This window comes from Cydia amplana, chromosome 1 (assembly GCF_948474715.1).
Source record: "Cydia amplana chromosome 1, ilCydAmpl1.1, whole genome shotgun sequence".
Taxonomy (NCBI): domain Eukaryota; kingdom Metazoa; phylum Arthropoda; class Insecta; order Lepidoptera; family Tortricidae; genus Cydia; species Cydia amplana.
Genome location: NC_086069.1, coordinates 26,699,567 through 26,725,617, shown reverse-complemented (window position 1 = coordinate 26,725,617; position 26,051 = coordinate 26,699,567). Strand labels below are relative to the sequence as shown.

Genomic DNA, 26,051 nt, shown 5'->3' with positions numbered 1-26,051 from the left:
TTTTCGAATCAATGCTTTATACTGGATTTTCGTAATTTGTTATTTTAAAATAACTCAATAATTTGTGTGTATCGATGCAAATGTACTTGCTGTACACTATTTTATGAATCTTCGAAATGGAAGATCAGTTTCCGATACTATGTTCCTCAAAACCTTTAAAGCCAGAATTTGTAAAATTCCAAAGAATCGCAATTACCTCTGAAGACGTAAGTACACGAAAACATAATAAAACTCATGTTGCAATCAATGCTATCATTGATAACTTGTTATTGGCTTGTGAAATTACATATGTGGTCATTATAGTAACTTATTCTAACTTCTAAAACTTTCAGTTCAAACTTGGTCGTGGTCTTCAAAACTCAGTCGTTATACCGTTCGTTTGTCTGTCTAGAGATCACTGTGTGTTTAAGAAAATAGACGATAACTGGATATTAGAAGACTGCAGTTCCTTTGGCATTGAGGTAAATGGAAACAAACTAGGCAAAGGCCAAAAGCGCAAACTAAACAATCATGATGTCATAAAGCTAGAATCTTCCAATGAATTTGTGTACAAATTCGTGAGTACAAGCAGTGAACAGTCGACGCCGTGTAAGAGAAGAAAACTAGAGGCAGATGAGAACCATGATTTCATTGATAATGTCAAGAAGAAATTTGAGGAATCCCAGAGTTGTGAAATACAGCATATTGAGGAGAAAATCCAGACTGCGAAACACATGCAGACCACTAGTAAGAGATTAAAAGAGCAGTTACAGTTAGATTTGAGTAGAAAAGAGCAGCAGTTGCATGATGATTACGCGGCTCAGATAAAGAAGTTGAAAGGGCAGCAGGATGAGGTGGAGCAGCAGAAGGCGCTGCTCATCGAGGAGCGGGACCTGCAGTTAGCAGCCGTTAAAGTGGAAATGGAGGGGAAAATTGAATCCTTAATGGTAAGCATCTTTTACAAACTATACAGAATAGATCACATTTTATAACATTACTGTAGTAGCAGTAAAAAGTCTGCCTCTACAGGAATTGTAACTGCAAACAGAATTTCCAGCAAAAAGCATCTATGTTTGACATTTGAAGGTTTCAAACATAACACAAGGTTTAGGCAGCCTTCCCACTAAGGCAGAGATGAGAGGAATGTGCGGGAATCCACCAATAGCTTTTCTTGTAATTCACATCTATGCTCTGCTGGATTACAACTAATGCTGTAGGTTGATTTCTGCATGCTTCCTCTCATCTCCACCTCAATGGAAAGGCAGCCTTATTGTTATTGACATTTTAGGTACAAAATACAGGGATTAGTGGTTAGGCTATGTAAGAACCAGCCAGACCTTTCAATTTGAAAGCCTACTGGTACCTTGAAAAATCAAAACTTCTGTATACCTCCATTTCTATCACTCTCTTCTCTCTTATTAAAAGCGTAATAGAGATGGAGATAGACAATATTCTGAGTTTAATTATTCTGACTTGTGTTAAGTATGGTGTGTACAGTAGTGTATCAAGAGTTGGTTTACTGTATAGTAAAAAATATACATATATTATTCAAATTCCAGGAGCAAATATCCAAACATAATGAAACCGAGTCAGAACTGATTCAAGAAAATAATGCTCTCAAAGAGAAGTTGTTAAAGGAGAGAGACGAGTTCCTATCCGAGCTGAACCGAGAGAGTTCCTCCAAGCAGGAGATGCTGGACAAATTGGAAGCCAGGATACGGGAGCAGGAGGAAGTGCGGCTGAAGGAAAAGAAGGAGTTGGAGGATACGCTGCGGAGAGAGACTGAACAACTTAGGCTTGCTAAAGAAAAGGTTTTTTTTTTCATAGACAAAAATGTACAAACCAATCACTCGTGTTGGCTAAGACTCGTGTCCTCACTTTAAGACTACATAAGAGAATTCAACTTGTTAGAGACAAGTCTTTTCTAGAAACTGAGTCCTTTTAAGAGAACTTGATTTTTTTACTCCAAAAAATTTCAAAATGCATTTTGTCTTCATGTAAAATTCATGGCTTATTAGTTACATAAATCATACAATATTATCATAACTTAGGATATTTACCACTAAAATATGTCTTTTTCTATTTCTACAGGAACTAAAAGAATTAGAAGAACAGAAACTACTCAGAGAAAAAGAATTACAAGAAGAATTAACAAGTATAAAGAATAATCTCGCAAAACAAATAGAGTTACATGAAAATGATCAGCGAAGAGCGGAACAACTCCTCAACCAGCAGAAGGAACAGCTCCAGAAACTCACTGATGAGGAGAAATCAAAGATTAGACAACTAGTAAGTGTTCTCTGGCAATACTAATATTACTAATATAAATGCAATAGTGATTCTGTCTGATCTGTTGGTGACCTTCTCACTGCTTAAACCAGCGGTCGGCAACCTGAGGCCCGCGGGCCGAAGGCGGCCCGTGAACCTGTCACTTGCGGCCCCTGGTTATTTTGTATGTAATATTGACAAAACGACAATGTCTGATAAAGGTTATAAATATTAACAAAGTGCGGCCCGCGGCAACTTCGTTAACTACTATGTGGCCCTTGGCTGCTAAAAGGTTGCCGACCGCTGGCTGAATATTACAGGATTTTGATGAAATTTGTCAGGCAGAAATCCATTCCCTGGAAAACGGAGGGTAAATGACAAAGATCGCCATCCTGACTTACTTTAATTAGTGACTTAGACAGTATTAGAGAGACCCTGGCGTCTTTTGAGCGTTCTAGTCAGCGCTATGGAAAATGGCGTCGCTGCGCAGAACGCCAACGTTGCGTAGAGCAGCAGCCGTAGATTCGACTGGGCGCCGACGCTGAAAAGACGCTAGTGTGGGGTAGCCCTCAAGGCCCCGGACCCGGATATAAATCATAAAACTGGTTCTAAGTTCTAACGTAGTTAGAAATTGTTAGTTGTACCAAGAAGTTATGTTTAGTGTTCTTAACTTTTAGGCACAAAAAAAACAGATTAGAGTGTGTTTAACCCATTCAGCGCTAATCACGACTGTCGGTACTTTGCTTAATGTACATTCATGCATGTGTGGGTAAGCATAGAATAAATGAGACTCAGTCTTGATCTGAAACTTGTGTTTGATTGTTGCTTCCCAAGTACGTTAACATGGCGCAGCCGAATTGAACCTTTTGTAGAAGTAGTTAGTTAAGGCGGGTGTTGAAAACTCGGAAATTGTAGTGATTATTACGATTTTGTGGACATTTAAATTGCAAGATATATACATACAAAGTAGTGTTGGTGCCATAATGGAAGCTGTGTTGCCGCCGCCATTACCGTTTAGCTTCACAAATAATTTGGAAAATGTTACATCGGGGAACCTCTCAAAGGAGTGGGAAAAATGGAGAAAATCGTTCCAAGTTTATTATGAGGCGTGTGAATTATCTAAAAAGAGTGCTCAGGTGCAGATGAGTATATTGCTGCATGTGATTGGTGAGCAGTGTCGTGAGGTACATGCCCAATTTGAAGGTACGTTTGCCAGTGTAAAGGATTTATTGGATAAATTCGAATCTTTTTTTTCACCGAAAAAAAATATTACCATCGAAAGACACAGATTCTTTACTCGGTGTCAAAAACAAAGCGAATCAATTGAGCAGTACGCGTTCGAGTTGAAAAAATTAGCAAGTGCTTGTGAGTTTAAGGAGCTAATGGATGATTTGATAAGGGATCGCCTCATATGCGGAATACAGGAGAACGCACTGAGGGAGCGTTTGTTGCGAGAGCCGGACTTAACTCTGAAAAAGTCCTTGGAAATATGTAATATTGCACAAATATCGAAATTGCAGGCGGGCACAATCAAAAAAGAAACTAGTGAACATGAAGCTTATACTTATAATATTACTGCAAGTAATATTCAAGACCGGTTAATGTTAGAGGAAGAGGGTAGCCCGTACAGTCAGGTGAATTGGATATCAAGACGTGGAGGGTACCGAGCGCGAGGCGCGCCGCGGGGCAGAGGTCGCGGCTGGTCGCAGCCGGCCCCGCGCCCCGCGCCGCCGCGCCGCAGTGCCACTCCTGCGCAAACAGCTGTTTCATCGCGAGAGATAAGACAACAACATCAACAAACGGGACCTTATGGAGGAATTAAATCTGGAGTGCAGTGTCTAAAGTGCGGGTTTGCTCACGGTGTCTATATGAAGTGTCCGGCTTTAGGGAAAATGTGTCTGAGTTGTAATAATTATGATCATTTCTCACGCATGTGTACGGTGTATAACGTAGAAGCTGTGGAGCCCTCAGTGGAACCTATCGATCAGGTAATCTATTGTCTTAGTAATTCAAGTAGTGATTGGTCTATAGACTTAGCTTTCGGAGCAGGGGTTACTATTAAATTTAAACTGGATACCGGGGCTGATGCGAATATTTTACCTATAAAATATTTAAGCCAGGTTGGTTTAGTAGAACAAGATTTAACTAGGACGGGTATAAAGTATAAGAGTTACTCAGATAACGACATCATTGTACTAGGCACGTGTCATTTAAAAGTACAGTGCAAAAATGACTTTTATATACTGGAGTTCGTGATAGCGGATGTACCGTCCTATGTAGCACCGGTGTTAGGCCGCGATTCGTGTTGTGAACTTAAGTTAGTTAAGTTGATAAAGGACGTTAACGTCACACAGGATTATGACAATATCTTTCGTGAGTATAACGACGTTTTTGAGGGGTTAGGATGTATGCCTGGTGAGTACAAGATAGAAATTGATAGTAGTGTTAGACCCGTAGTTCATGCTCCGAGAAAGATGCCGGTAGCCCTAAAAGATAGTATCAAAGAAAAATTAGATAATATGGTAGATGAGGGCATAATTGCAAAAGTGGAAGGCCCTACAGACTGGGTTAACAGTATGACCGTAGCGCGAAAATCTAACGGTGACTTACGGCTTTGTTTAGACCCACGTGACTTAAATCAGGCCATTAAAAGGGAACATTTTAAGTTGCCGACCTTAGATGAAATTACTGTAAATTTATTGGGATCTAAATATTATAGTACGTTGGACGCAAAACAGGGATTTTGGCAGTTGCGTTTGCACAAAGAAAGTACGGATCTTTGCACATTCAACACATGTTTCGGTAGGTATAAGTTCTTAAGGTTACCTTTCGGAATTACGTCCGCTTCAGAAGTTTTTCATAAGAAAATGTTTGAAAATTTTGATGATATTCCCGGAGTGTGCCTGTTTATAGACGATTTACTTATCCACGGCCGTACAAAAGAAGAGCACGACGACCGTCTGAAAAGGGTTTTGAACAGGTGCAGAGAAATCAATTTAAAGTTAAATAAAAATAAATGCAAATTTGGTTTAACAGAAATTAAATATTTAGGTCATAGAATTAGTGCAAAAGGTATATATCCAGATAGTTCTCATACCTCTGCCATAAAAAATATGCCACGACCGGAAAACATAAAAGATTTAGAGAGATTTTTGGGAATGATTAATTACGTAGGTAACTTCATACCAAACTTATCGGATAGGAATTTTGTATTGAGAGAGCTGTTACGTAAGGATACTGAATGGCATTGGACAGAACACCACCAAAAAGCGTTTGATGACTTAAAAGATTGCTTGACGAAAGCTCCCGTTTTACAGTTTTATGATCTCAATAAGCCCGTGGTAATTTCAGTAGATTCGTCTAAGAATGGATTAGGAGTTTGTCTTATGCAAAATGAATTACCGGTTTGTTACGCGTCGCGATCACTTACAAAAGCTGAGCAAGCTTATGCTCAGATTGAGAAGGAACTTTTAGCTGTGGTTTACGCGTGTGAGAAATTTTATATGTATATATATGGTAGGGGTGACATAATAATAGAAACAGACCATAAGCCATTGGTCAGTATAATTTGCAAGCCCATAGCAACCGCTCCAGCTAGATTACAGCGAATGTTGCTTCGTTTACAGCCGTACACGTTCAAGTTAGTTTATAAGCCAGGAAAATATTTGTATATGGCAGATACGTTGTCACGCGCTGTAGAACCGACGACCACTCCAGCTGAAGTGCCGCGAGATCAGCTAGATTTGCAAGCACAAGTTTGTGCCATCGCGGTAAGTAACCCGTTACTGGACACGCATTTTGTAAAAATACAAGTTGCATCGCGAAATGACGTGGAAATACAGACAGTACTCAGGTATGTTAAGGATGGGTGGCCAACACAGAAACACGAGGTTGACATTCAAGCTAGGACTTATTGGGGTTACCGCGACGAACTTACGTTAGCATATGGAATGTTATGGAGAGGCGATAGAATTGTTATTCCAGTTGCGATGCGCAACGAAATGTTAAGGCGCGTGCACATAGGCCATTTAGGCTTAGATAAATGTAAGTTGCGTATTAGGGAGAGTATGTTTTGGCCAAATATAAATGCACATGTAGAGGACTACATAAGTAACTGTCAGGCATGTTTGACATTTAAAAATCAAAATAGAAAAGAAACCTTAATCCCACATCCAGTGCCAGAAAGAGCGTGGTCCAAACTAGGTGTTGATATATTCCATTTTCAGCAAAACCAATAATTGATAGTAGTGGATTATTTTAGCAAATACGTTGAAGTTGCAAAATTGAATTCTTTAACCTCTGATCACGTTATCAAGGAATTGAAAATCATTTTCAGTCGACATGGTATTCCTAACACAGTTATCTCTGACAACGGGCCTGAATTTAGGTCCAACAGTTTTGAAATATTCTCTGCAGAGTGGAGTTTCACACATATAACGTCATCGCCACACTTTGCACAGTCTAATGGCCAAGTTGAAAGGACGGTTCAAACGATTAAAAACTTGCTAAAGAAAACTCACTATGAAAAAACGGAATTTAGATTAGCTTTGATAGAGTACCTGAATACTCCTATTAGTAATAAACTAGCTTCCCCTTCTGAGCTTCTTAACAGCCGTAAACTAAGAGGTATTGTTCCATGTCCTCCAAAACTGCTTTTGCCTAAAATTCAAAAAAATGTAAAAAAAGAGTTGAAAATACGCCAAGAAATCCAAAAATATCAACATGACAGAAATGCTCGTGATATGTCTGAATTACACCCTGGACAAAGTGTAAAAGTAAGAATAGACAAACGTTGGGTGAGTGGTACCATTGTATCATTGCGCGGTATACGCTCGTATCTTGTAAAAATATGTGGTGGTGGCACTCTGATTAGGAATAGACGACATCTTATTAAAGATTCCGATCAGCGCCCGGCAGCGCAAGACACTCCAGTGTGCTCCCTGCCTTACGATGATATCGGTATCCGCAGTGATAACGCGGTGACGTCATCGAGCGCCGTAGCCGGCGCGCCGACCGCCATCGACACCGGGTTTAACTCACGTGAAATGCTCGCGCACCCCGGTCCATCCAGTTTACTATCTGCTCCCACCAATAATAATAGTAATAACTATGTTACTCGCTCCGGCAGGGAGGTGATCGTTCCTGATCGGTGGGGTTCCTGGGGCTGGTAAACAGTTTGGAATGGTAATGTATCTATTGTATTTTAAGATGTATACCTATAACAATAAGTTCTATAATCATCACTGCTATCTGTTATCTATATTAATGTAATGCATGTGTATGCACTATATTGATTTTGTAGCTAAATAAAATGTATTTTGTTATACCTAAGTTATTTGAATAATTTTAATGATTATGTCATGATAACATAAAGGAATTATTATTTTTATAAATGTTACACAGGTACCTAATAATAATGTTCAGTGTCTGAATTAAGTACATTTTCTCAATAATCATCATTTTATCTGAAATAAAATGTGGTTTGAAATTTTAACACTGTTGCATAAATATGTATCTTAGATAAGAAAATCGTTTAGCATGCATTTTGATGTTTTAAAATTGTACACAAGAATAAAGTTTAGTTTTAGTCTTTTCAAAATTTACCTAACCTAACAGTCAGCATTAGCATTTATTTCTAAAATTACATGAGAGATTATTTGTTCTTTCATAAATAAAAACAAAACAACGGCTGTTTACTACACATAGAACGTCATACTTAGTCATAAGTCATAAGTTAACGTATGCATTATATTATATGTAATTTGAGAGAGAATTTTTTTTTTGTGTATTTTTTTTTAAAGAGGAGATTGTCGGTACTTTGCTTAATGTACATTCATGCATGTGTGGGTAAGCATAGAATAAATGAGACTCAGTCTTGATCTGAAACTTGTGTTTGATTGTTGCTTCCCAAGTACGTTAACAACGACATGTCGGTGTTTCGCCTCTACGAAGCATTTTCGCTACGCTACGAAGTAGCGCTACGACCGTAGCTCAGCGGTGAATGTGTTAAGCTAACATTGCACCGATTTAAATAGAACAAAGTATGAACGTCATATTTTCCATGGTATAATAATATACTCCGCCTGGTACTCTATTCCGAGATTCGCGAATGACCTAACTGGCACTTGCCTACGTCATCATGCTGTTTACAGGTTCTCAAACTTTAAAATGTGGGAGAATTTTAACCAACAGTGAAAATTATTTTAACGGCATTAATTTTAAGTTATTCATGTAGAAACATAGTAAAATAAAACAAATCTATACTGCACTTTTCACTCCTACTCTTACAGTTCCGAATAGAGCAGCCAACCATTTTCGTAACAAAACATTAATTACGAAGCTTACGACGTGAAAAGTTTGGAAAACACTGCGACTGCTGACACTGAGCGAGAAGGAAATAACAATTAACACGCGTTCGACAAGGACGGTCGGTCAGGGACAAAATGGCGGATTGTCAAATGTGACAGCGCTATCCTGTGTTGCCAGTAGTGTCAACAGAATTACCCGAACGTCTGAAATTTCTTTCGTGAATCGGAAGATATTGCTAACGAATAATTAAAAATGACGTGTTATTGTAAAATTTAAGATAAAATACATATAAATGAAAATTATTAAATTATAAAGAAATAAATTAACTTATTAACCATAGATATAATGTACCCATGTAACATGTTATGTTGAAATAAAGTGGCAATGTTATTGTGACGTAGGCAAGTGACACTCTGGGAAGAGAAGACCTTGTTTTATTAGACCATGATATTTTCATAGCAATTTGTGTCCCAGTTGCCAAATTTTGTGGCTTTTAGAGCCATTTGTTTATGTAAATTATTAACACATCTGGTGCTACGAGATGTTATCGGCTAGCATTGGAAAAACCGTATGTAGCGAAAAGCGACTACGGATAAAGGTTGATGGCGCGATGGCGCCTGGCGATGGCGGGTTGCTGGCAGTGAATGCGTTAATATTACGAATGCAACTACATTTTTTTTTAATTAGAAATAGGTAAGCATATGACCACAATCTCACCTGATTTACGATTACAATTTTCTTTTAGATTGAGGAGCGTGCGGAAATCGAAAAGAAACTTGCTGTGGCTGAAGCTGATGCCGGCAAGTCCATACAGACGTTAGAGGTAATGTCAATTAACCATTCATTTAAATACTAATATTAAATGGTTATTTGAATGGTTACTTGCCCTGTCCAATCTGTCCATGTGATATTCCCTTGCCATACCACTTATTAAATAAGGAAACTCATGTATGGAGTGAGCACTCTCGTCATCATGTCTCTATGTTACTAATAACATACGAGACTAATCTCATTAATCAAATTTGCATACAATTATCTATCAGTCGTAAAAACGTTGAAAATATGATTAACAGGAACATGTAAAGAAACGTGAGATAGAACTATCAGCACTAGCGGCCGACCGGATCCAGCAGCAAGCAGAGCAGTCCAGCGAGGTCATCAGCTCCCTACAGGCGCAGCTGGAGAAGGTAAGAGCTCCCTGCAGGTGCAGCTGGAGAAGGTAAGAGCTCCCTGCAGGCGCAGCTGGAGAAGGTAGAGCTCCCTGCAGGTGCAGCTGGAGAAGGTAAGAGCTCCCTGCAGGCGCAGCTTGAGAAGGTAAGAGCTCCCTGCAGGTGCAGCTGGAGAAGGTAGAGCTCCCTGCAGGCGCAGCTGGAGAAGGTTGAGCTCCCTGCAGGTGCAGCTGGAGAAGGTAAGAGCTCCCTGCAGGTGCAGCTGGAGAAGGTAAGAGCTCCCTGCAGGCGCAGCTTGAGAAGGTAAGAGCTCCCTGCAGGTGCAGCTGGAGAAGGTAAGAGCTCCCTGCAGGTGCAGCTGGAGAAGGTAAGAGTTCCCTGCAGGCGCAGCTGGAGAAGGTAGAACTCCCTGCAGGTGCAGCTGGAGAAGGTAAGAGCTCCCTGCAGGCGCAGCTTGAGAAGGTAAGAGCTGCTGGCGCAGCTGGAGAAGGTAAGAGCTCCCTGCAGGTGCAGCTGGAGAAGGTAAGAGCTCCCTGCAGGTGCAGCTGGAGAAGGTAAGAGCTCCCTGCAGGCGCAGCTTGAGAAGGTAAGAGCTCCCTGCAGGTGCAGCTGGAGAAGGAAAGAGCTCCCTGCAGGCGCAGCTGGAGAAGGTAGAACTCCCTGCAGGTGCAGCTGGAGAAGGTAAGAGCTCCCTGCAGGCGCAGCTGGAGAAGGTAGAATTCCCTGCAGGCGCAGCTGGAGAAGGTAAGAGCTCCCTGCAGGCGCAGCTGGAGAAGGTAAGAGCTCCCTGCAGGTGCAGCTGGAGAAGGTTTTTAGTGCAGGACATTAGTGTGGAAGGGAGATATAACTGTCGGCTATGGCACACAAACTTGCAGACAATCTATCTTGATTAGACATAGGCTTCTAGGGCCACATCCTACGGTTCGATGTTGCCACTCAAGAACCTTTCTGCCCCAGTGTTCTATAAGTAATGTGTCCCGCCCACTTCTTAAGCCTGGCAACTGTCTGAGCCATGTTGACAACTTAAGTTTTATTTATTTAATCTTTATTATACAAAAGAAAATCCAATCTTACAAAAGGCGGACTTAATGCTATGCGGCATTTTCTACCAGTCAACCTTCGGGCCAAGCAGATAATTTGTAGGCGGTGCAACATTATGTTTTCTTGTCCATTTCCAATTCGTTTACGCTCAAAAAAACTCAGAGCATAATCAATCACTTAAATTAACTCATTTGTCAAACTGACATAACGGGTTGGCTTAAAGTAATGAGAATTTTTATTTTCAAAAACATCAATAAAAACTCAATTGCTATAGGTTTAAGGATTTTAATATGGTAAACTCAATCGTCAACTTGGAAACTGTTGGAGGAGGCCTTCACCCGTCAGGGGCCTTAATTACCACTAATATAATTTACAATTAATATTAATTATGTAATAGTTAAGGTAGATTAAGGATAAAAATAAAGGCTTAATTATTAATTATTATTATTATTATTTGTATGTCTCACCATATCTCGGGACCATGGGGTCCCGGACCTTTGGGAGGCGTGCGTGGGGCCGAAGCCAACAGCGCAGAGGCCCTTTCAGACAAGTTTGATGTCATGTAGAACGCCTGCTGGAACCCATTCACGGGTACATCAATAGATACCCGTGAACCGGTCTCAGCAGGCATTGGGACTATTGTATAAAAAGTGAACAGTATATCGGTCTATGGATTGAAGTTTGGGGGGACAATGATACTGGGCTATTGTAAAGAAGTCCGGACACCTGCCATAACAATGCTAACACACGTTATCGAGGCAGGTGGTGACTCGCCGCTGACTAGATGGGCCCCTGAAACTGTCGTCGTAAAGACGACCAGGCGCAACATCGGTGTGAGCGGCTCAGGGGTGTCGAGAGGTGTACACCGCTTTCTACCCAGTGGCTGTAAACAGCCACTGTGCCAACTCGCGCTTACGCAAATTTCACTTCCACCCCTGGAGCATATAGCTCTAACGACTCCTCTCTGGACGGCCAATGAAGGCAAGCCAGAGCCGAGAGTCCTGCGGGTCCCCTTGAGGTTCCACTCCGACCGACAAAGACACGCCGGAGATGGAGACCCTGACCGACTCTCTGGAGCACTCGGGTCCGTGGGGTCGTTACTCCCCAACAGCTCGCCACAAGCTGCCCTGCGGGCTTATTATTATTATTTATTGTTGATATTTTATATATCTCCTTTTTCAAGGGTTGTTTGTTTATTATGCGGGCCATGGCCAAGCATAATAAAATTAATAATTACAGGGTATCATTTATGGTCGACGAGGTTAAAAACTTCCTAGTTAACCGGCATGTATTTAAGATTGTGGCTTTTTGTATTGTGTATATGAAGTAAGAGGGGATCTGTAGGGTTTTTAGGCTATTGTTTATGGTTTTGGGGACTACTCCAGTTGTGGAAATTATAATTGGTACTATATGAACTGTATTAGCATGCCATTGACGTCTGAGCTCTATTGCCAAATCCTTATATTTTGTTAATTTTTCATTGGCTGTTGACTGCAGATTGTGTGTATTTGGAATCGCTATATCTATTATGTAAATGGTCTTATTATCTTTGTCAAAAAATGTAATGTCAGGTCTATTAAAATGAATTGTTTTATCTGTTATTATTGTCCTATCCCAGTACAGTTTGTATTGCCTGTTTTCGTGTACCGTGGATGGAGTATATTTATAATATGGTTTTTGTACTTCAATAAATTTGTATTTGTGAGCCAGATATTGATGGACTATAGAGGCTACCTGATCATGACGGTGTTTGTAGTCGGTTTGTACTATGGCTTTACATGCACCTGTTATGTGTTGGATGGTTTCGGGGGCACTATTGCAATGTCTGCATGAGTCAGTCGGTCGGTCTAAGTCTTTAGTGATATGTTTCCTGTAGTTGCGGGTGGCTATAACTTGATCCTGTATTGCCAACATAAAAGCTTCGGTTTCCGGGAAGAGTTCACCCTTCTTCAGCCAAGTATTTGATAGATCCCTATCTACAAACGTTTGAGCAAGATCAGCATGGTGTCTTCCGTGAAGCGCTTTCTGGGCCCATTCCGAAGATTTTTGTTGTGAGCTTACAATGTGTTCATTACGTTGGATAATTGTATCCTGTAGATTAAGGGGGGTGTAGCGGTCATCTATTTTTACTGTGTAGGAGTGTAGTGTTGACTGCTCGGCTTTGGTGTGGAAATAGTGCCTGAGGGTGGTTATTTGCTTATTATGTAAATTAGTTAAATCTATTAAGCCTCTCCCTCCCTCTCGCCGCGGTAGAGATAATCTTTGCGTGCAGGATTTTGGGTGGTGTTTCCTGTATTTTGTTGACGTTGTGTTTATTGTGCGCTGGAGTTGCTTTAAGTCGGACTGTGACCAGTTTATGATGCCGAAGGAATACGTTAAGACCGGAATTGCAAAAGTATTTATAGCTTTAACTGTGTTGCGTGAGTTTAAGTGTGATTTAAGGATGATGCCAAGTCTATGTCTAAATTTTCTCCTAAGTTCGAGCTTCGTCTCCTTTTGATGTATCTGTCTGGACTGTTGAAACCCTAAATATTTATATGTATCTTGTTCAGTCATATAGTCAACCCGCTCTCCAGTATCTAAGGTGTAAGTGTTATTTAGAATCTGTCCTCTATGAAATGAGTGTATTTTGCACTTATCTACACCAAACTGCATACCTATATCTGTGGAAAACTCTTGCGTTATGTCTGCGAGCCGAAACAGTTCTGTCACATTATCCGCGAAAAGTTTTATATCGTCAACATACATAAGGTGAGTCAACCTGTAGTGTGAATTGTCGTGTTTAAGTTTAAAGCCTGCATCAGTTCTGTCAAGGAGTTCGGATAGAGGGTTTAATGCCATGCAAAACCATAACGGGCTAAGAGCGTCCCCTTGAAAAATACCTCTCTTAATACTAACAGGTTCAGTGCTCAATGTTTTTCCTTCTTGTTTCAGAGTGAGGGTCGTCTGCCAACTATGCATGGCAGTTTGTAGGAAGTCTATTATCGATGGATGGATTTTGTAGCGGTGCAAAATATAAACGAGCCAGGTGTGGGGTACTGAATCGAACGCCTTCCTATAATCAATGTACATGGTGTGAATATTTCGTTTTCTTCTCATTGCCTGTTTCATAGCTACTGAATCTATAATTAATTGCTCTTTACATCCTTGGCTATGTTTCCTACAACCCTTCTGCTGCTCTTTGAGGATACCATGTTGTGACAGGTGACTATATATAATTTCGCTAATGCATGCGGTTAAGAGTTTATAAAAGGTTTGAAGACAGGTGATAGGGCGGTATTTGGCGGGATTTGCAGTGTCATTATCTTTAGGGAGCATATATGTTCGGCCTTGTGTAATATAGGATGGCATTGTTTCTGGAGATTTTATAAACTGATTGAGGTATTTATGAATATATGGGTGTGTGCAAGGAAGTTTTTTATACCAAAAGTTGTGTATGTTATCAGTTCCAGGAGACTTCCAGTTATGTGTGCGTTTTATTACCTGTACGAATGTGTCTATTGGGATGTGCTCAAATTCCATCATTGGGATGGCGGATGTAGTACTCGATTCTTCATCGTTGATCCATGTTGCATCTTCGTTGTGTTGGACCGGCCTTTCCCATATATCCGCCCAGTATCGGCGGAGTGAGTCCATAGTAGGGATTTGAGTCTTACCTGACTGATTTTGTTGTGCTCCTGCCGGCGACGACAGTTTTCTGTAGAATCCGCTCTCATTGTTTGAAAACAGTGCGTTTTGTGATTTCCTCTCCGTACAAGTTAAATATCTCTTAAGTCTACTAGCAGCTGTGTTTAATTTTTGTTTTAGGGTATCTAAGAAATGTTCAGGTAAGGTGTTGGGGTTTTCGAATGTAGCATGCCTCTGATATGTTGTTTTTATCGTTTCTACTGCTGCAACTATCCTTCTGCTTCTATTACCTCTTATATACTGTGTTAGGCGGCCTATATCAGCTCTATATTTCTTTATTCTGAACTCTAATCTTAACTGCCATTTTGGTTTGTTAGGTTTTTGTATTTTACCAATACTGGCGAGTTTGTCAATTTTTACCCCCATATAGGCGGCTGTTGTGTATGCAGAAGTATAAACAATATTTTGAAATGAATTGAAATCTAATTGGTGTGAAATATATTGGGGAATGACATGTTTGTCTAGGTAAGTTACTATTGACATAAGCTTTCGGGACATTTTTAGTTTGGGGATATGTGGCCTTTCTGTAGGGTGTATGATTTTGAATGTATTTAAATTATTTTCAAATTGTTGTCGAATCTCATCTTCGTTTATATTCGTCACATTCAGTCGTAGGTACTGTTGGTTCCTAGCGCTGGTGCGTGTAGGTGAATTATATTGTCTTGGGATTTGCAGATCTGTTTGATTACTTACCTCCTCTTGTTGTACTGCATCTAAGTCGTCAAAGGAATTATGTGTAGTAATATTAACTATAGGACTATCTGTTAGTGTCTGTAATTCGGGAAATGAATTATGTCTTGCTAGAGTGTCAGTCATTCCTAATTCGGTTTTGATTTGGTTCTTAATCGTCTCTATCTTTACAGCACTTAGCATCTTATTATTTACTATTACTCTCCTTTGGTCGGCGATTCGTTGTTCTGATAGATGCGATAGGTTGGGAAAGTGCGATATGAATTTTTCGTGTAGTTTTTTTCTATATGCTGTCATATTGGTTTCTGCTTCAGTTACCTCAAAGTAAAGTTTCATAATCATCTCATTTATGTCTGGTGTCCACGTCATTCTCTCTCCAGTTGTTACTGTGTTCGTATTCCTAATGTATTTTGATGAGTGTAAAGTTTGTGAAAATGGATTAACTGATGCGGATATTTGTGAGCCAAGAGGTCCGGTTGTAGTTGCTAAATGCATTTCGACCTCTGAACGAATTTCGTTTAAGGTATTTTGAGAAAGTAATTTGTTATTTAGTATAGCTCGACGCTGGTCTCCAATTCTCTGTCTTGAAACATCCATTTCAGGAAACATCGCTTGAAACTGTCTGTGCAAGGGTTCTAAGTATCCACGTTGAAGTGTTTCTAATTTACTAGTGATTAGATATGTACGCCAAATAAACCTGTTCATTTCTTCGGTCCATCTTTTTCGCGTACGTGTTGTGTTTGTAATGGGTGCAGGATTAATGGCACGCGCCTCCTGCACAACATCTACAGACATTAAAGATGATGTTGGTGATGATATAGGTGATTGTGGGGGAATGTAGTTATCAGAGTGATGAGATGAGCTAGGTGATTGGAACAAACTATGGATTGATGAACTCGGTGATGAGGGATACGAGACAATGTTGGTGGATTCAGGCATACTCGTAGCCTGATGATCTGAATCGGCTGTAGCTTCGACATCGGTGGCCCGCCTGCTCAGCTCCCGATGACCGGCTGTAGCTTCGACATCGGTGGCCCGCCTGCTCAGCTCCCGATGACCGGCTGTAACAAATTGTTCGATGGGAGCCCGCCTGCTCAGCTCCACATCGCCGTTGGATCGCATGCTGTGGCACCCAGCAACGGCTCCAGATGCGCCCCGACGATTACCCTCGGGCAGCGGCCCCGGACGTAAAGATCTCGATCGTAACTGCATAACTATTTTAGTGAAGGAAGCGAGACAGACAATAGGAAGGAAAAAGAAGAAAGGATAGGAAAGTTGGGATCTTGGTTTGGGAAGGGTTCCTAGTTGACATTGGAAAACATTTTTGTACCTCCCTAATAGGGGTGCGGTCTAGGTGCTTCGACCATATTTATCATAGTACCACCAACCCGTAAGCCCGCCCACCACGTCAAGGTGATCCCTTTGGGGGGTTATTATTATTATTATTATTCTCTTTATTTACTTGAACTCTCTAGGCTAGGTGATTTATAATATGAATATAAAAGTAAAATATAAAAACACTTACAAAACAATAAAAAATACATATAAACACATTATAAAAAACCTAACCTAGGGTGCCGCCAGCAGCGGGGCAAGGCCCAAGCTGCCGGTGGTCAGGGCCGCAGAGAGAGGAACCGGCGGACTATCCGCGCCGTGTCCAACTCAATCGTGTTTTATGTTTTAATTTAATGTTATAATATTGCAAAAGGTCCCGCATCTTCGATTTTTCTTAGCTTACTTTTCACCGTTAGCAATGTTAACATCATACTTTGGACGACATTCAAAAAGGGAAAAAGGGATTTCGAGGGCAGTGGTCAGAGACTCGTCGGGTCCAGCAATAAATGCCGACGTGTATCAACGTGACTGCTTACCTATAGTTCGCCAGTTCATTACTAAGTATCATTCTGATGGTAAATATATATTTTGGCCTGATTTAGCTAGCTCTCACTACGCCACGAGCACACAAAACTGGTTGAAAGGCCATGGCATACATTTCGTACCAAAGGACGCCTACCCTCCGAACGTCCCTAAAGCTAGACCGATCGAAGATTTCTGGGCAATCTTGAGTAGACACGTGTATAGTGATGGCTGGTAAGCAAAATCATCGCAACAATTGAAACGAAGGATACAAAGTCAATTTGAAAAAATTGACTTGAATGTCGTCCAAAGTATGATGCTAACGGTGAAAAGTAAGCTAAGAAAAATCGAAGATGCGGGACCTTTTGCAATATTATAATATTAAATTAAAACATAAAACATGATTGAGTTTACCATATTAAAATCCTTAAACCTATAGCGATTGAGTTTTTATTGATGTTTTTGAAAATAAAAATTCTCATCACTTTAAGCCAACCCGTTAGTAGAAATATAAGCTCTTTAAAATCCATAATCAACATAATCTATTGGTCATTTCTGATTTATTTTTCAAACTCCCCAGGTGCGAAACCAGCTACAATCCGTAGAAACCGAAAAGAAATCCCTCCTCGAGAGCCTCACGGTGACCTGCGTGGGCGAGGGCTCTAAAAGTGCCGACGTCGAAGACATCATAGAAACGGAGCTGCAGTGCAGCATCTGTTCTGAACTCTTTATTAATGCCATGACCCTGGGCTGCTCGCACAGCTTCTGCAAGTACTGCATCGACAAGTGGAAGAAGAATAAACGAGAATGTCCCATTTGCAGGTGCGTATATAATAGATCTATAGCAAAGAGAATAGATAGTATAGAGGGGTCCAGTCATTGTAAATTTTGTAGTCACAGTAAATTTACTGCCATCTATCGACACACGATTAAAACTCAAAATGAAAATGTATAAAACTATCAAAAAAATTATATACTTATATGGATAAATAATTTTATTATTTTTGACGACCGGTCTGGCCTAGTGGGTAGTGACCCTGCCTGTGAAGCCGCGGTCCTGGGTTCGAATCCCAGTAAGGGCATTTATTTGTGTGTTGTGCACAGATATTTGTTCCTGGGTCATGGTTGGTTTCTATGTATTTAAGTATTTGTATATTATATATATCGTTGTCTGAGTAACCACAACACAAGCTTTCTTGAGCTTACCGTGGGGCCTAGTCAATTTGTGTAATAATGTCCTATAATATTTATAAAAAAATATATATATATAGATATTATTTATATTTTCGATCCATGTTCTTTCACTGATACCTATGTGTTCCAATTGTTAAATATGAAACGGTGTCATCAACGCCATCTAGCCGAGCATAGGCCGAAGGTTTTTTTTTTAATTAGTATGCAGTTTGGTCGACCTTGTGACCAGCGACTGCTCTTGTTGGGAGAAGATTGGTGACGTGGCCGGAAGGGCCACGTCACCACCAATATAGGCCGAAGGTGTGTGTGCCATATTTCCGAGAATGACCTTTTCTTGATTTCCGAGGCACGTTTTTTCCTTAGACTTTATTCATCTTAAGGCCTGTCTCAACCAACACACGCGACGCGACGCGAGCCAACGCGATCTGATCGAGTTGGCTCGCGAGCCAACCCGGTATCCATTGCGCGCGGCTGCCTCGCGAGCCAATGTTCGATAGTTTGCCGCGCAATATGGAGACAGGCCTTTATACAGAGTTACATATGTCTTTGATAATAGGATCGGAAATGAATTTAATTACAATCCCAAAGTACTTAGGCCCACTTGCACCATCCCATTAACCCGGGGCTAAGCGGTTAAACCGTTAAAAGTGTCAATTTGTACTAGTAACCATGATAACTCCAGGTTTAACCGATTAACCCCGGGTTAGTGGAATGGTGCAAGTGGCGCTTAGTAAGTTTTATTATGTTTGTTTATTTTTCTGTAATCCCAAAGTGTAGGTAGTTTACTTTTTTGTAAACTTTAGTGAAATATATTTTCACAGTGATTTGGTTTCTGACAAATAAAATTGACAAAATAAATATTGACAGTCTAGCTACTTATATTTGATCTTGTCAAGAATATTCGGGTGTATTTACAGCTATCGGTACATACATTGTCCACATACAGACATTTCGTATTTTCTACAGGACGGTCATAACATCTGAATGCAAGAGCATAGTACTGGACTCGCTAATCGAGCGAATGATGCAAACATCGGAAGACACCAAACAGAAACGACAAGAGATCCTTAACGCGAGAGCAGGTACGTACTACCAACCTATTAACCAACCAACCATAAAGTACCAACCAGTTGGTATGCCACACTAGAAATAAGGATTTCGCGCTTTGGACAAAGGAACGGTCTCGTGAACAATGCAGCTTCATATTTACAACCCTAAACGTCTTGTTTAGTTCTTTATTTTTAACCCAATTCATTACTAACAAAGGTCTGTAGCGTTAGATATGATATGAACCTTTAATGATTATTTTAGTTGCTCTGAAACGTTTAATGTTTAAGTTCGTAAAGTGATTTTATATAGGTACGTCCTACTTTTGATTATTTTACTAGTACCTACCTAATCTCCGTAAATAAATGTTATCACAAATATTTACATATGAATCACTCGGAATAGGTACTATTAATTTTCAAGGGAAAACTGCTATGTTCGCATTATAAAAACTATTTTCTTTTCATATGTTCAATAATTTTAACAAAATATAAGTCATAGAGTAATGTAGTACTAATAATCTAAATCACATATTAGTTACGAACCTAGGGAATTCGATTTGAGAATAGTTAGGGCCTTATTTGCGAAGGTCGTGGAAGGAAATCAAACCAAACCGAAAATCCCACTAGGGTTTATTTGCAAGCTTTAGCTTCAAAGGTCAAATGGCATTATCTTCGTAGAATGCCTCTGCAGTTTAGGTTGCTAAAAGTGGTCCATTAAAAATGGGAATAGTTAGGTAGTAGTACGTACACCGGGATCTTATGAAGCTGTATTGTTCGCAGAGCTGGCGGCTAAGGAGGCGACCACTTCCTACGCCGGGACCACTCGGTATGCTTACTTAACTTTGCTGCATGCACCCGTCTGTCTATTATATGTATCATGGCATATCTATATCTATTATATGTACCAGAGTTAAAGTAATCTAACAAAAAAAATGTCTTAGCTTTGGATTCCTCCGAAAACAGTGCCGTCATATGACGGTCGTCATATAGCGGCAGCAAAAGACGGCCGTCTTTACGGTGGCGACATGTGGAAAGTACCACGGCGTCATAACACACCGTCATCCACCAAGGTCAAAACGGCAAATTTGAAAAATGTAGGCGCGATGGGATAACGTCCCATAGAAAATTTGAATTTCGCGCCTTTTCCTACTGACAAGATTTGCTTGATCATCTATAATTTATTTGGAGGATGAAATATCATCAGAAGAGGAAAATAATCGTAGTACGGAATCATTTATTCAAATCTCGTGTCATTTATTCAAAATGGCGTCACCGCTATCTAATAAAACGTTCACGAAACTATCGACAAGGTCATGACGGCCGTCATCTTACGTTACGTTGACAATCAACGTAACGTAACGCCGTCTAGGAAACCGCGCCATCTTGTTTACATAGACAACGTTCCAGTGAGGTCAGTCAACGCTATATAGCGGCCGTAATATGACGGCACCGTTTTCGGAGGAATCCAAAGCTTTAGTTTAGATATTCGGATAACAGATGTCCCTTCTGTTTTAGCGGAGGTAATTCAGATGACGACTCCTCAACCGCCAGCGAGAGCGACAACGACGGGGAGGACTCGTGGCCGGAGGAGGACTACCAGAACTACGACGACGAATACTGGGGCCCCGCCGAGTGAGTAACTTGTCACCCTACTTTTGTAATGAAGCCATATGGGTAGGTTGAAAAGTAACGCACAGAAGATACCGTGTACGCAGTGGCGTAGAGAAAAAAATACATAGAGTGCTCACTCCATACATCAGTTCAGACTATTAATTTCAGTGTCTACATCTAGCATCGAGTAGCGGAACTATTAGTACTGCTACTTGACAATAGATGTAGCACCGACCGGAAAGTCTTATCTCAACAGCATAAGACTTTCCGGTCGGTGGCGACATCTATTGTCAAGTAGTAGTACTGATAGTTCCGCTACTCGATGCTAGATGCTAATAGTCTTTTTGGTACTAAAACTGATGGATGGAGTGAGCACTCTATGTATTTTGTTCTCTATGGCAGTGGCTAGCTAGGCGTGGGCGGGCCCCTCGACTACGGCCTCGCACTTAAGGGGCCCCTATTGTTACATTAGAAATACACATTAAAAAGGGCCTCGCAGATGCAACTTCGTTCACCGATCGATTAGTTCGCGTCTGCGTGTTTAGTAGTGATGTACCGACTATGGTTTTGGCCGACTAATCGGCACTCGGATGGCCGATTAGTCGGCCGACTAGTCGGCTAGTCGGCCAAGTTCATAATCGTTACTTCCCGATAAAGATTACATTCGTATGGCAACTGTAGTACCTTTATTCTAGTTCGGATGCATTAGAAAAAGATTTTTTTTGCTCCTTGCGTCGTCGCGCTTTCAATATCAACTGAAAGATGTTCCGTGCTACTGCGACGATACACCTAATAATTACTTAGGTATACTTGAATTTAATATGAACTCAAGCATATTTTGTACCCTAAATACGTATTAGAGTAGAATGGGCATGTAACATTTGATTAATATTGGCTTTTTATTTTATTCATGTCCTGCTTTCTGTAATTAATAATAGGCCGACTAATCGGCCTTTTTTGCCGACTAATCGCCGACTACAAATGTGGCCGGATAGTCGGCTTTCCCGACTAGTCGGTACATCCCTAGTGTTTAGACATGAAATGGTTCTTTAACCAAATTTACTATCTATGTTCTGTAAAATGGGTGAGGTGTGCAATAAAGAGTTGTATTATATTAAGGTTAAAGTACTAGTACTCGACATGCTAATGCCCAATAGATGACACCCTGCTGTCACCTCTATTGACAATGACTTAAGTTTTAAGATGACATGTACTGGTACCGCGTCGAGCACTAGTACGTTTACCATATAATTAGTTTAGAATTGTATTAAGGGCTATTCATAAATTACGTCATTTCAAAATTTCTTTTCATATATCTTTAATCTATTACCTATATTTAAGGTATTTGTACAGTATACTTACATTTGGATATAATAAATCAGTGTTGAACTAGCTCACGTGTTTTACTATAATGCCTTTTAAAGCTTTCTCTCTCGTTAAGTCGTTATCACTTTTAGTTTATGAAATACCCAATGAAAAGGTTGGAAATATCAGCCGTCCAAGTTTCGTGAGAGGGGGCTCGGATAGCTTACTTATCCTTGTCTTATTAGCCTACTTCTTAACCTAAAATAGGTATATTTTAACAAGTTTTTGTTAAATTTGTTCTGTCCCGTTGTTTATAATCAAATCTTGCACAGCTAAATTAGATCCACTGTTCATTATTCGATTGAGCTGAAGCTGAAACTTCACATGTTTAAGTTGGGTGACGAAAGTGACGATGCAATATTGTGGTTAGTGGGCTTTTTCTAAAATAAATATCGAAAACCTGATTCAAATCTGGACATTCTTGGGCTCATTCTACTCAGAATCGACAGCACTTTCCACCCTTCCATTAAAAAAAGATGTCCCAAAATGTCCATTCCATTACGTCACGTTTTATTATGAGAAAATTTTTCACTTGTATTGGACGTGACGTAGTGGAATGTACAATTTTCATACAAATTTTTGAGACATTTTTTTTTATCATCAGGATTGAATATGCTAGTGATTCTAACTTGAAAGAACCCAAAAACACCAGGATCCGTGAGAATCGGGTTTTCAATATTTATTTTAGAAAACGCCCAAGTACCATAAAGCTGATCTGGATGAAGACCGAAGGTGGCCAGACTGCGATTAAACAACGCAAGCTCATTGTGTTTGGGTTTGTTAGAATCGTCTCGATGAGTATTAGTCGACTGTTCAGAGAAGTACCGTTAGCGCTAAACCTAATATCAAAATTGGAATATTTGACAAAACTTTTTTTTTATGACAACAGCGACTACGACCACCCCCTCGACGTATTCTTCGGGCGCGGCGGGCGCTACTTCCGCGACTACCGCGGCCACTACTCGTCCAGCTCCGATTCCGACAGTGGATCTGACTTGGATTCCGACCCCGCCGCCGCCGACGCGGGAGCTGCGCGCGGTGCGGCTGCCGCGGGGGGTGGTGCCGGTACAACCGCGGGGGGGGGTGCCGGTACAACCGCGGGGGGTGGTGCCGGTACAACCGCGGGGGGGGGTGCCGGTACAACCGCGGGGGGTGCCCCTGGAGGCGGCGCTGCGGGCGTACTTCCAGCGCCCGCAGGGGGCGCCGGTGCAGCACCCGCAGGTGTACCAAGTGGTCAGGGTGAGTCAATGCGCATTTACTTTTTTTAAATTTTGAGGCTCTTAAGTTTACTCGGTCGCATTTGCGACCACAAGTATTGTAGGTCGTTTCACGAAAGCTGGCGCGTATTTTCTATGAAAACTTTGACAGTTCAGTACGAATCAGAATTATCTGATGAATTTACATATACGGTGTGGCTTTATTGTATTACATGAGTTCCTACTCCTCGCTCGAGTTTTATATCTGAGGACACTCATAAATGCTACATTTCCTCGATACTAATTTTTCCAGGTCGATTTAATGATATTTTTTTTTACATTTTATTTATTCGACGGGTCGGTTATCAGATTTTTCAAATGTATACACCATAACTAACGGAATGTAATTCCATTTATATAATAGGTATGCATTCACTTTGCAACTTGTACCTGTGACCCCGTGACCCGTGTAAAAAAAATAAGCATAACTTCAAATTCCGACATTTCAAAAGTACATCAACTGAATTTTAACCCTTAAATACATGATTTTTTCGTTTTGCCCGAAATTAATATATATATCACATAATTGTTTGCCGTTTCTAGGAATAGTACATTACTGCAGACGCCGGGAAAGAAGGGCTTGCCGGGTGAGTAGGTATAGCCGGCCGACCGTAGGGAGGCCGGATAGTGATACGAAGCCGGCAAGACCTTTTCACGGCTAGGCATGTATAGTGCTTTTCTCAAACATGCAATGAAATAAAAAATACACCACTAAAAAAAACAAATTTATAATCTTTATAATAAAAATCCAACTTCACAACAAAAGTTTTTTAATTTTCCTTCCGATCCCGCCATAATTGTTTTTTTTTACGGAAGTCGTCCGTATTTCGCGTGTGTATTGTTCGAATAGACCTTTTTAGGGCCATTATACACAATCTGATAATAAGAATCTCAATTTCTATAAATAAAATAAATGCAGAGGATTTTAAATATTGTCTATGGTCTCTGGTGACTTACGTATAGACAAAATTTTAAATTTATTCATCAACACATTGAATCATACAGATTCGTATTCTTAATATCAGTACGTTCGTGTATAACAGGCGTTAACAAGGATATTTTGGTCCGATAACCATTCATTCACTAAAAAAAAAAAAATTAATTCGGCTGTTTAGCCTGTTCATGGACACAGACCCCATGTTTACATTAGAATTAAAAAAAAATACTTCCCGGCCTAGGCCTTCAATTTCGTATGAAATTCCTTTACAGTTCTCTGGAGTTGCTCCGCCCTAAACGTGATACTTCGAAGCCTGATATAACGCCCGGAGCGACGACATTTCATTGCATGTTTGAGAAAAAATAGTAAAAAAAAATATATCATCGATTTTCACTGGGAAATCAGTGTTAAAAGTTGCATAGTCTAAATCATATTTTTGGAAATATATAGCTATTAGTAAGGGGTATAGGAAAAATCTTAACTGCCAACAGAAAGGTACACTATTTGTGATGTTCCTATGATAAAATTTGTAAATATAAAATAATTACAAACCCCGAAAAATCTGCCCAAAATCACATACTAAAAATCATCAACTTCCAGGTTTTTCCAAGTTTTCCGACATTTCGTCTATAAACAAATGTAACTTTTATAAATTAAAATACTGCGTAAATTTATGTAATAATTCGGAAAATTTATTAGTTTTACTATTGAAATAATATACAAGAACAAATAGAATTTGTTTAATAATGCATAACATTTGATGTTTATGTTGTGTGTATAAATGCATCACTATGCATTTAAGGGTTAACATCAATTTTAAAAATGTTACTAAAGCTTCGGTTTCCTCCGAAAGCGGTGCCGTCATATAGCGGCCGTCTCCATACAAATACTACGACATCCATATTTAGCCGTATTATTTAGTATGGAGACGGCCGCTATATGACGGCACCGCTATCCTAGGAAAACCGATCTTCAATGCCGTTCGAAATCGACTACTACTTAACCTTTTCGACGCCGTGTCAAACACAAAAGCTGTCACGCTGACGCCACGTCACCGAAGTGTCAAAACTGAAATGAACTATGCATATGCACGTAGGTCTATGTTCCTCTGTGATATGTGACCGATTAATCGATCTTTGGCGTTGAAACTACGGTGCGGACATATCGGTCATTGGCGTCCAAAAGGTTAAGTCTCCAGCGGGGCAATTCGATGGCTGATGCACGCCGTAATTTTCTTCCAAGTAAATATAAAACTATCCAATCAGATGGCGAACGGGATGTTGCAAGTGTCCGCCGGCGGCGGCGCTACGTCCCGGGGCTCCCCGGCGCCTACTACGGCGGCTACGGGCGCTGCTTCCGCTGCCGCGCCCGGGGCCACTGGGCGCCCGGCTGCCCCAACCGGTAACGCAAGCGCCAGCCACGTCGCCCCGCCGACCCACCACCCATCACGGAACCACTAAACCTGTCGTTTCCCACGATATGACGTCACCATAAGCGTTCTGGCTCAAATATGAGCCGCTGGGAGCTGACAGATTAACCTCTCAGTTCCCAGTGGCTCCAATATGAGTCGGAACTCTCAGTTCCCAGTGGCTCCAATATGAGTCGGAATTGTATGGATTTGAGAGGTCCTGGGAAATGA

General features: G+C 40.6%; 1 protein-coding gene and 1 long non-coding RNA gene across 2 annotated transcripts; one reads left to right on the top strand and one right to left on the bottom strand.

The window, feature by feature from the left end:
- Positions 1 to 25,817, top strand: LOC134650619 (E3 ubiquitin-protein ligase RNF8-like). The gene is made up of 12 exons (XM_063505590.1): positions 1 to 206; positions 333 to 926; positions 1,539 to 1,790; positions 2,071 to 2,268; positions 9,302 to 9,379; positions 9,630 to 9,743; positions 17,581 to 17,822; positions 19,161 to 19,276; positions 20,024 to 20,069; positions 20,759 to 20,875; positions 23,109 to 23,284; positions 25,678 to 25,817. The coding sequence occupies exons 1-12, from the start codon at positions 117 to 119 to the stop codon at positions 25,815 to 25,817; spliced, it is 2,163 nt and encodes a 720-aa protein (XP_063361660.1). The 5' UTR covers positions 1 to 116.
- Positions 11,512 to 11,910, bottom strand: LOC134654291 (uncharacterized). The gene is made up of 2 exons (XR_010097322.1): positions 11,722 to 11,910; positions 11,512 to 11,564 (listed from the first exon to the last, which is right to left on the bottom strand). It is a non-coding gene; the product is annotated as an uncharacterized LOC134654291 (long non-coding RNA).
- Positions 25,818 to 26,051: the final 234 nt, after the last annotated feature.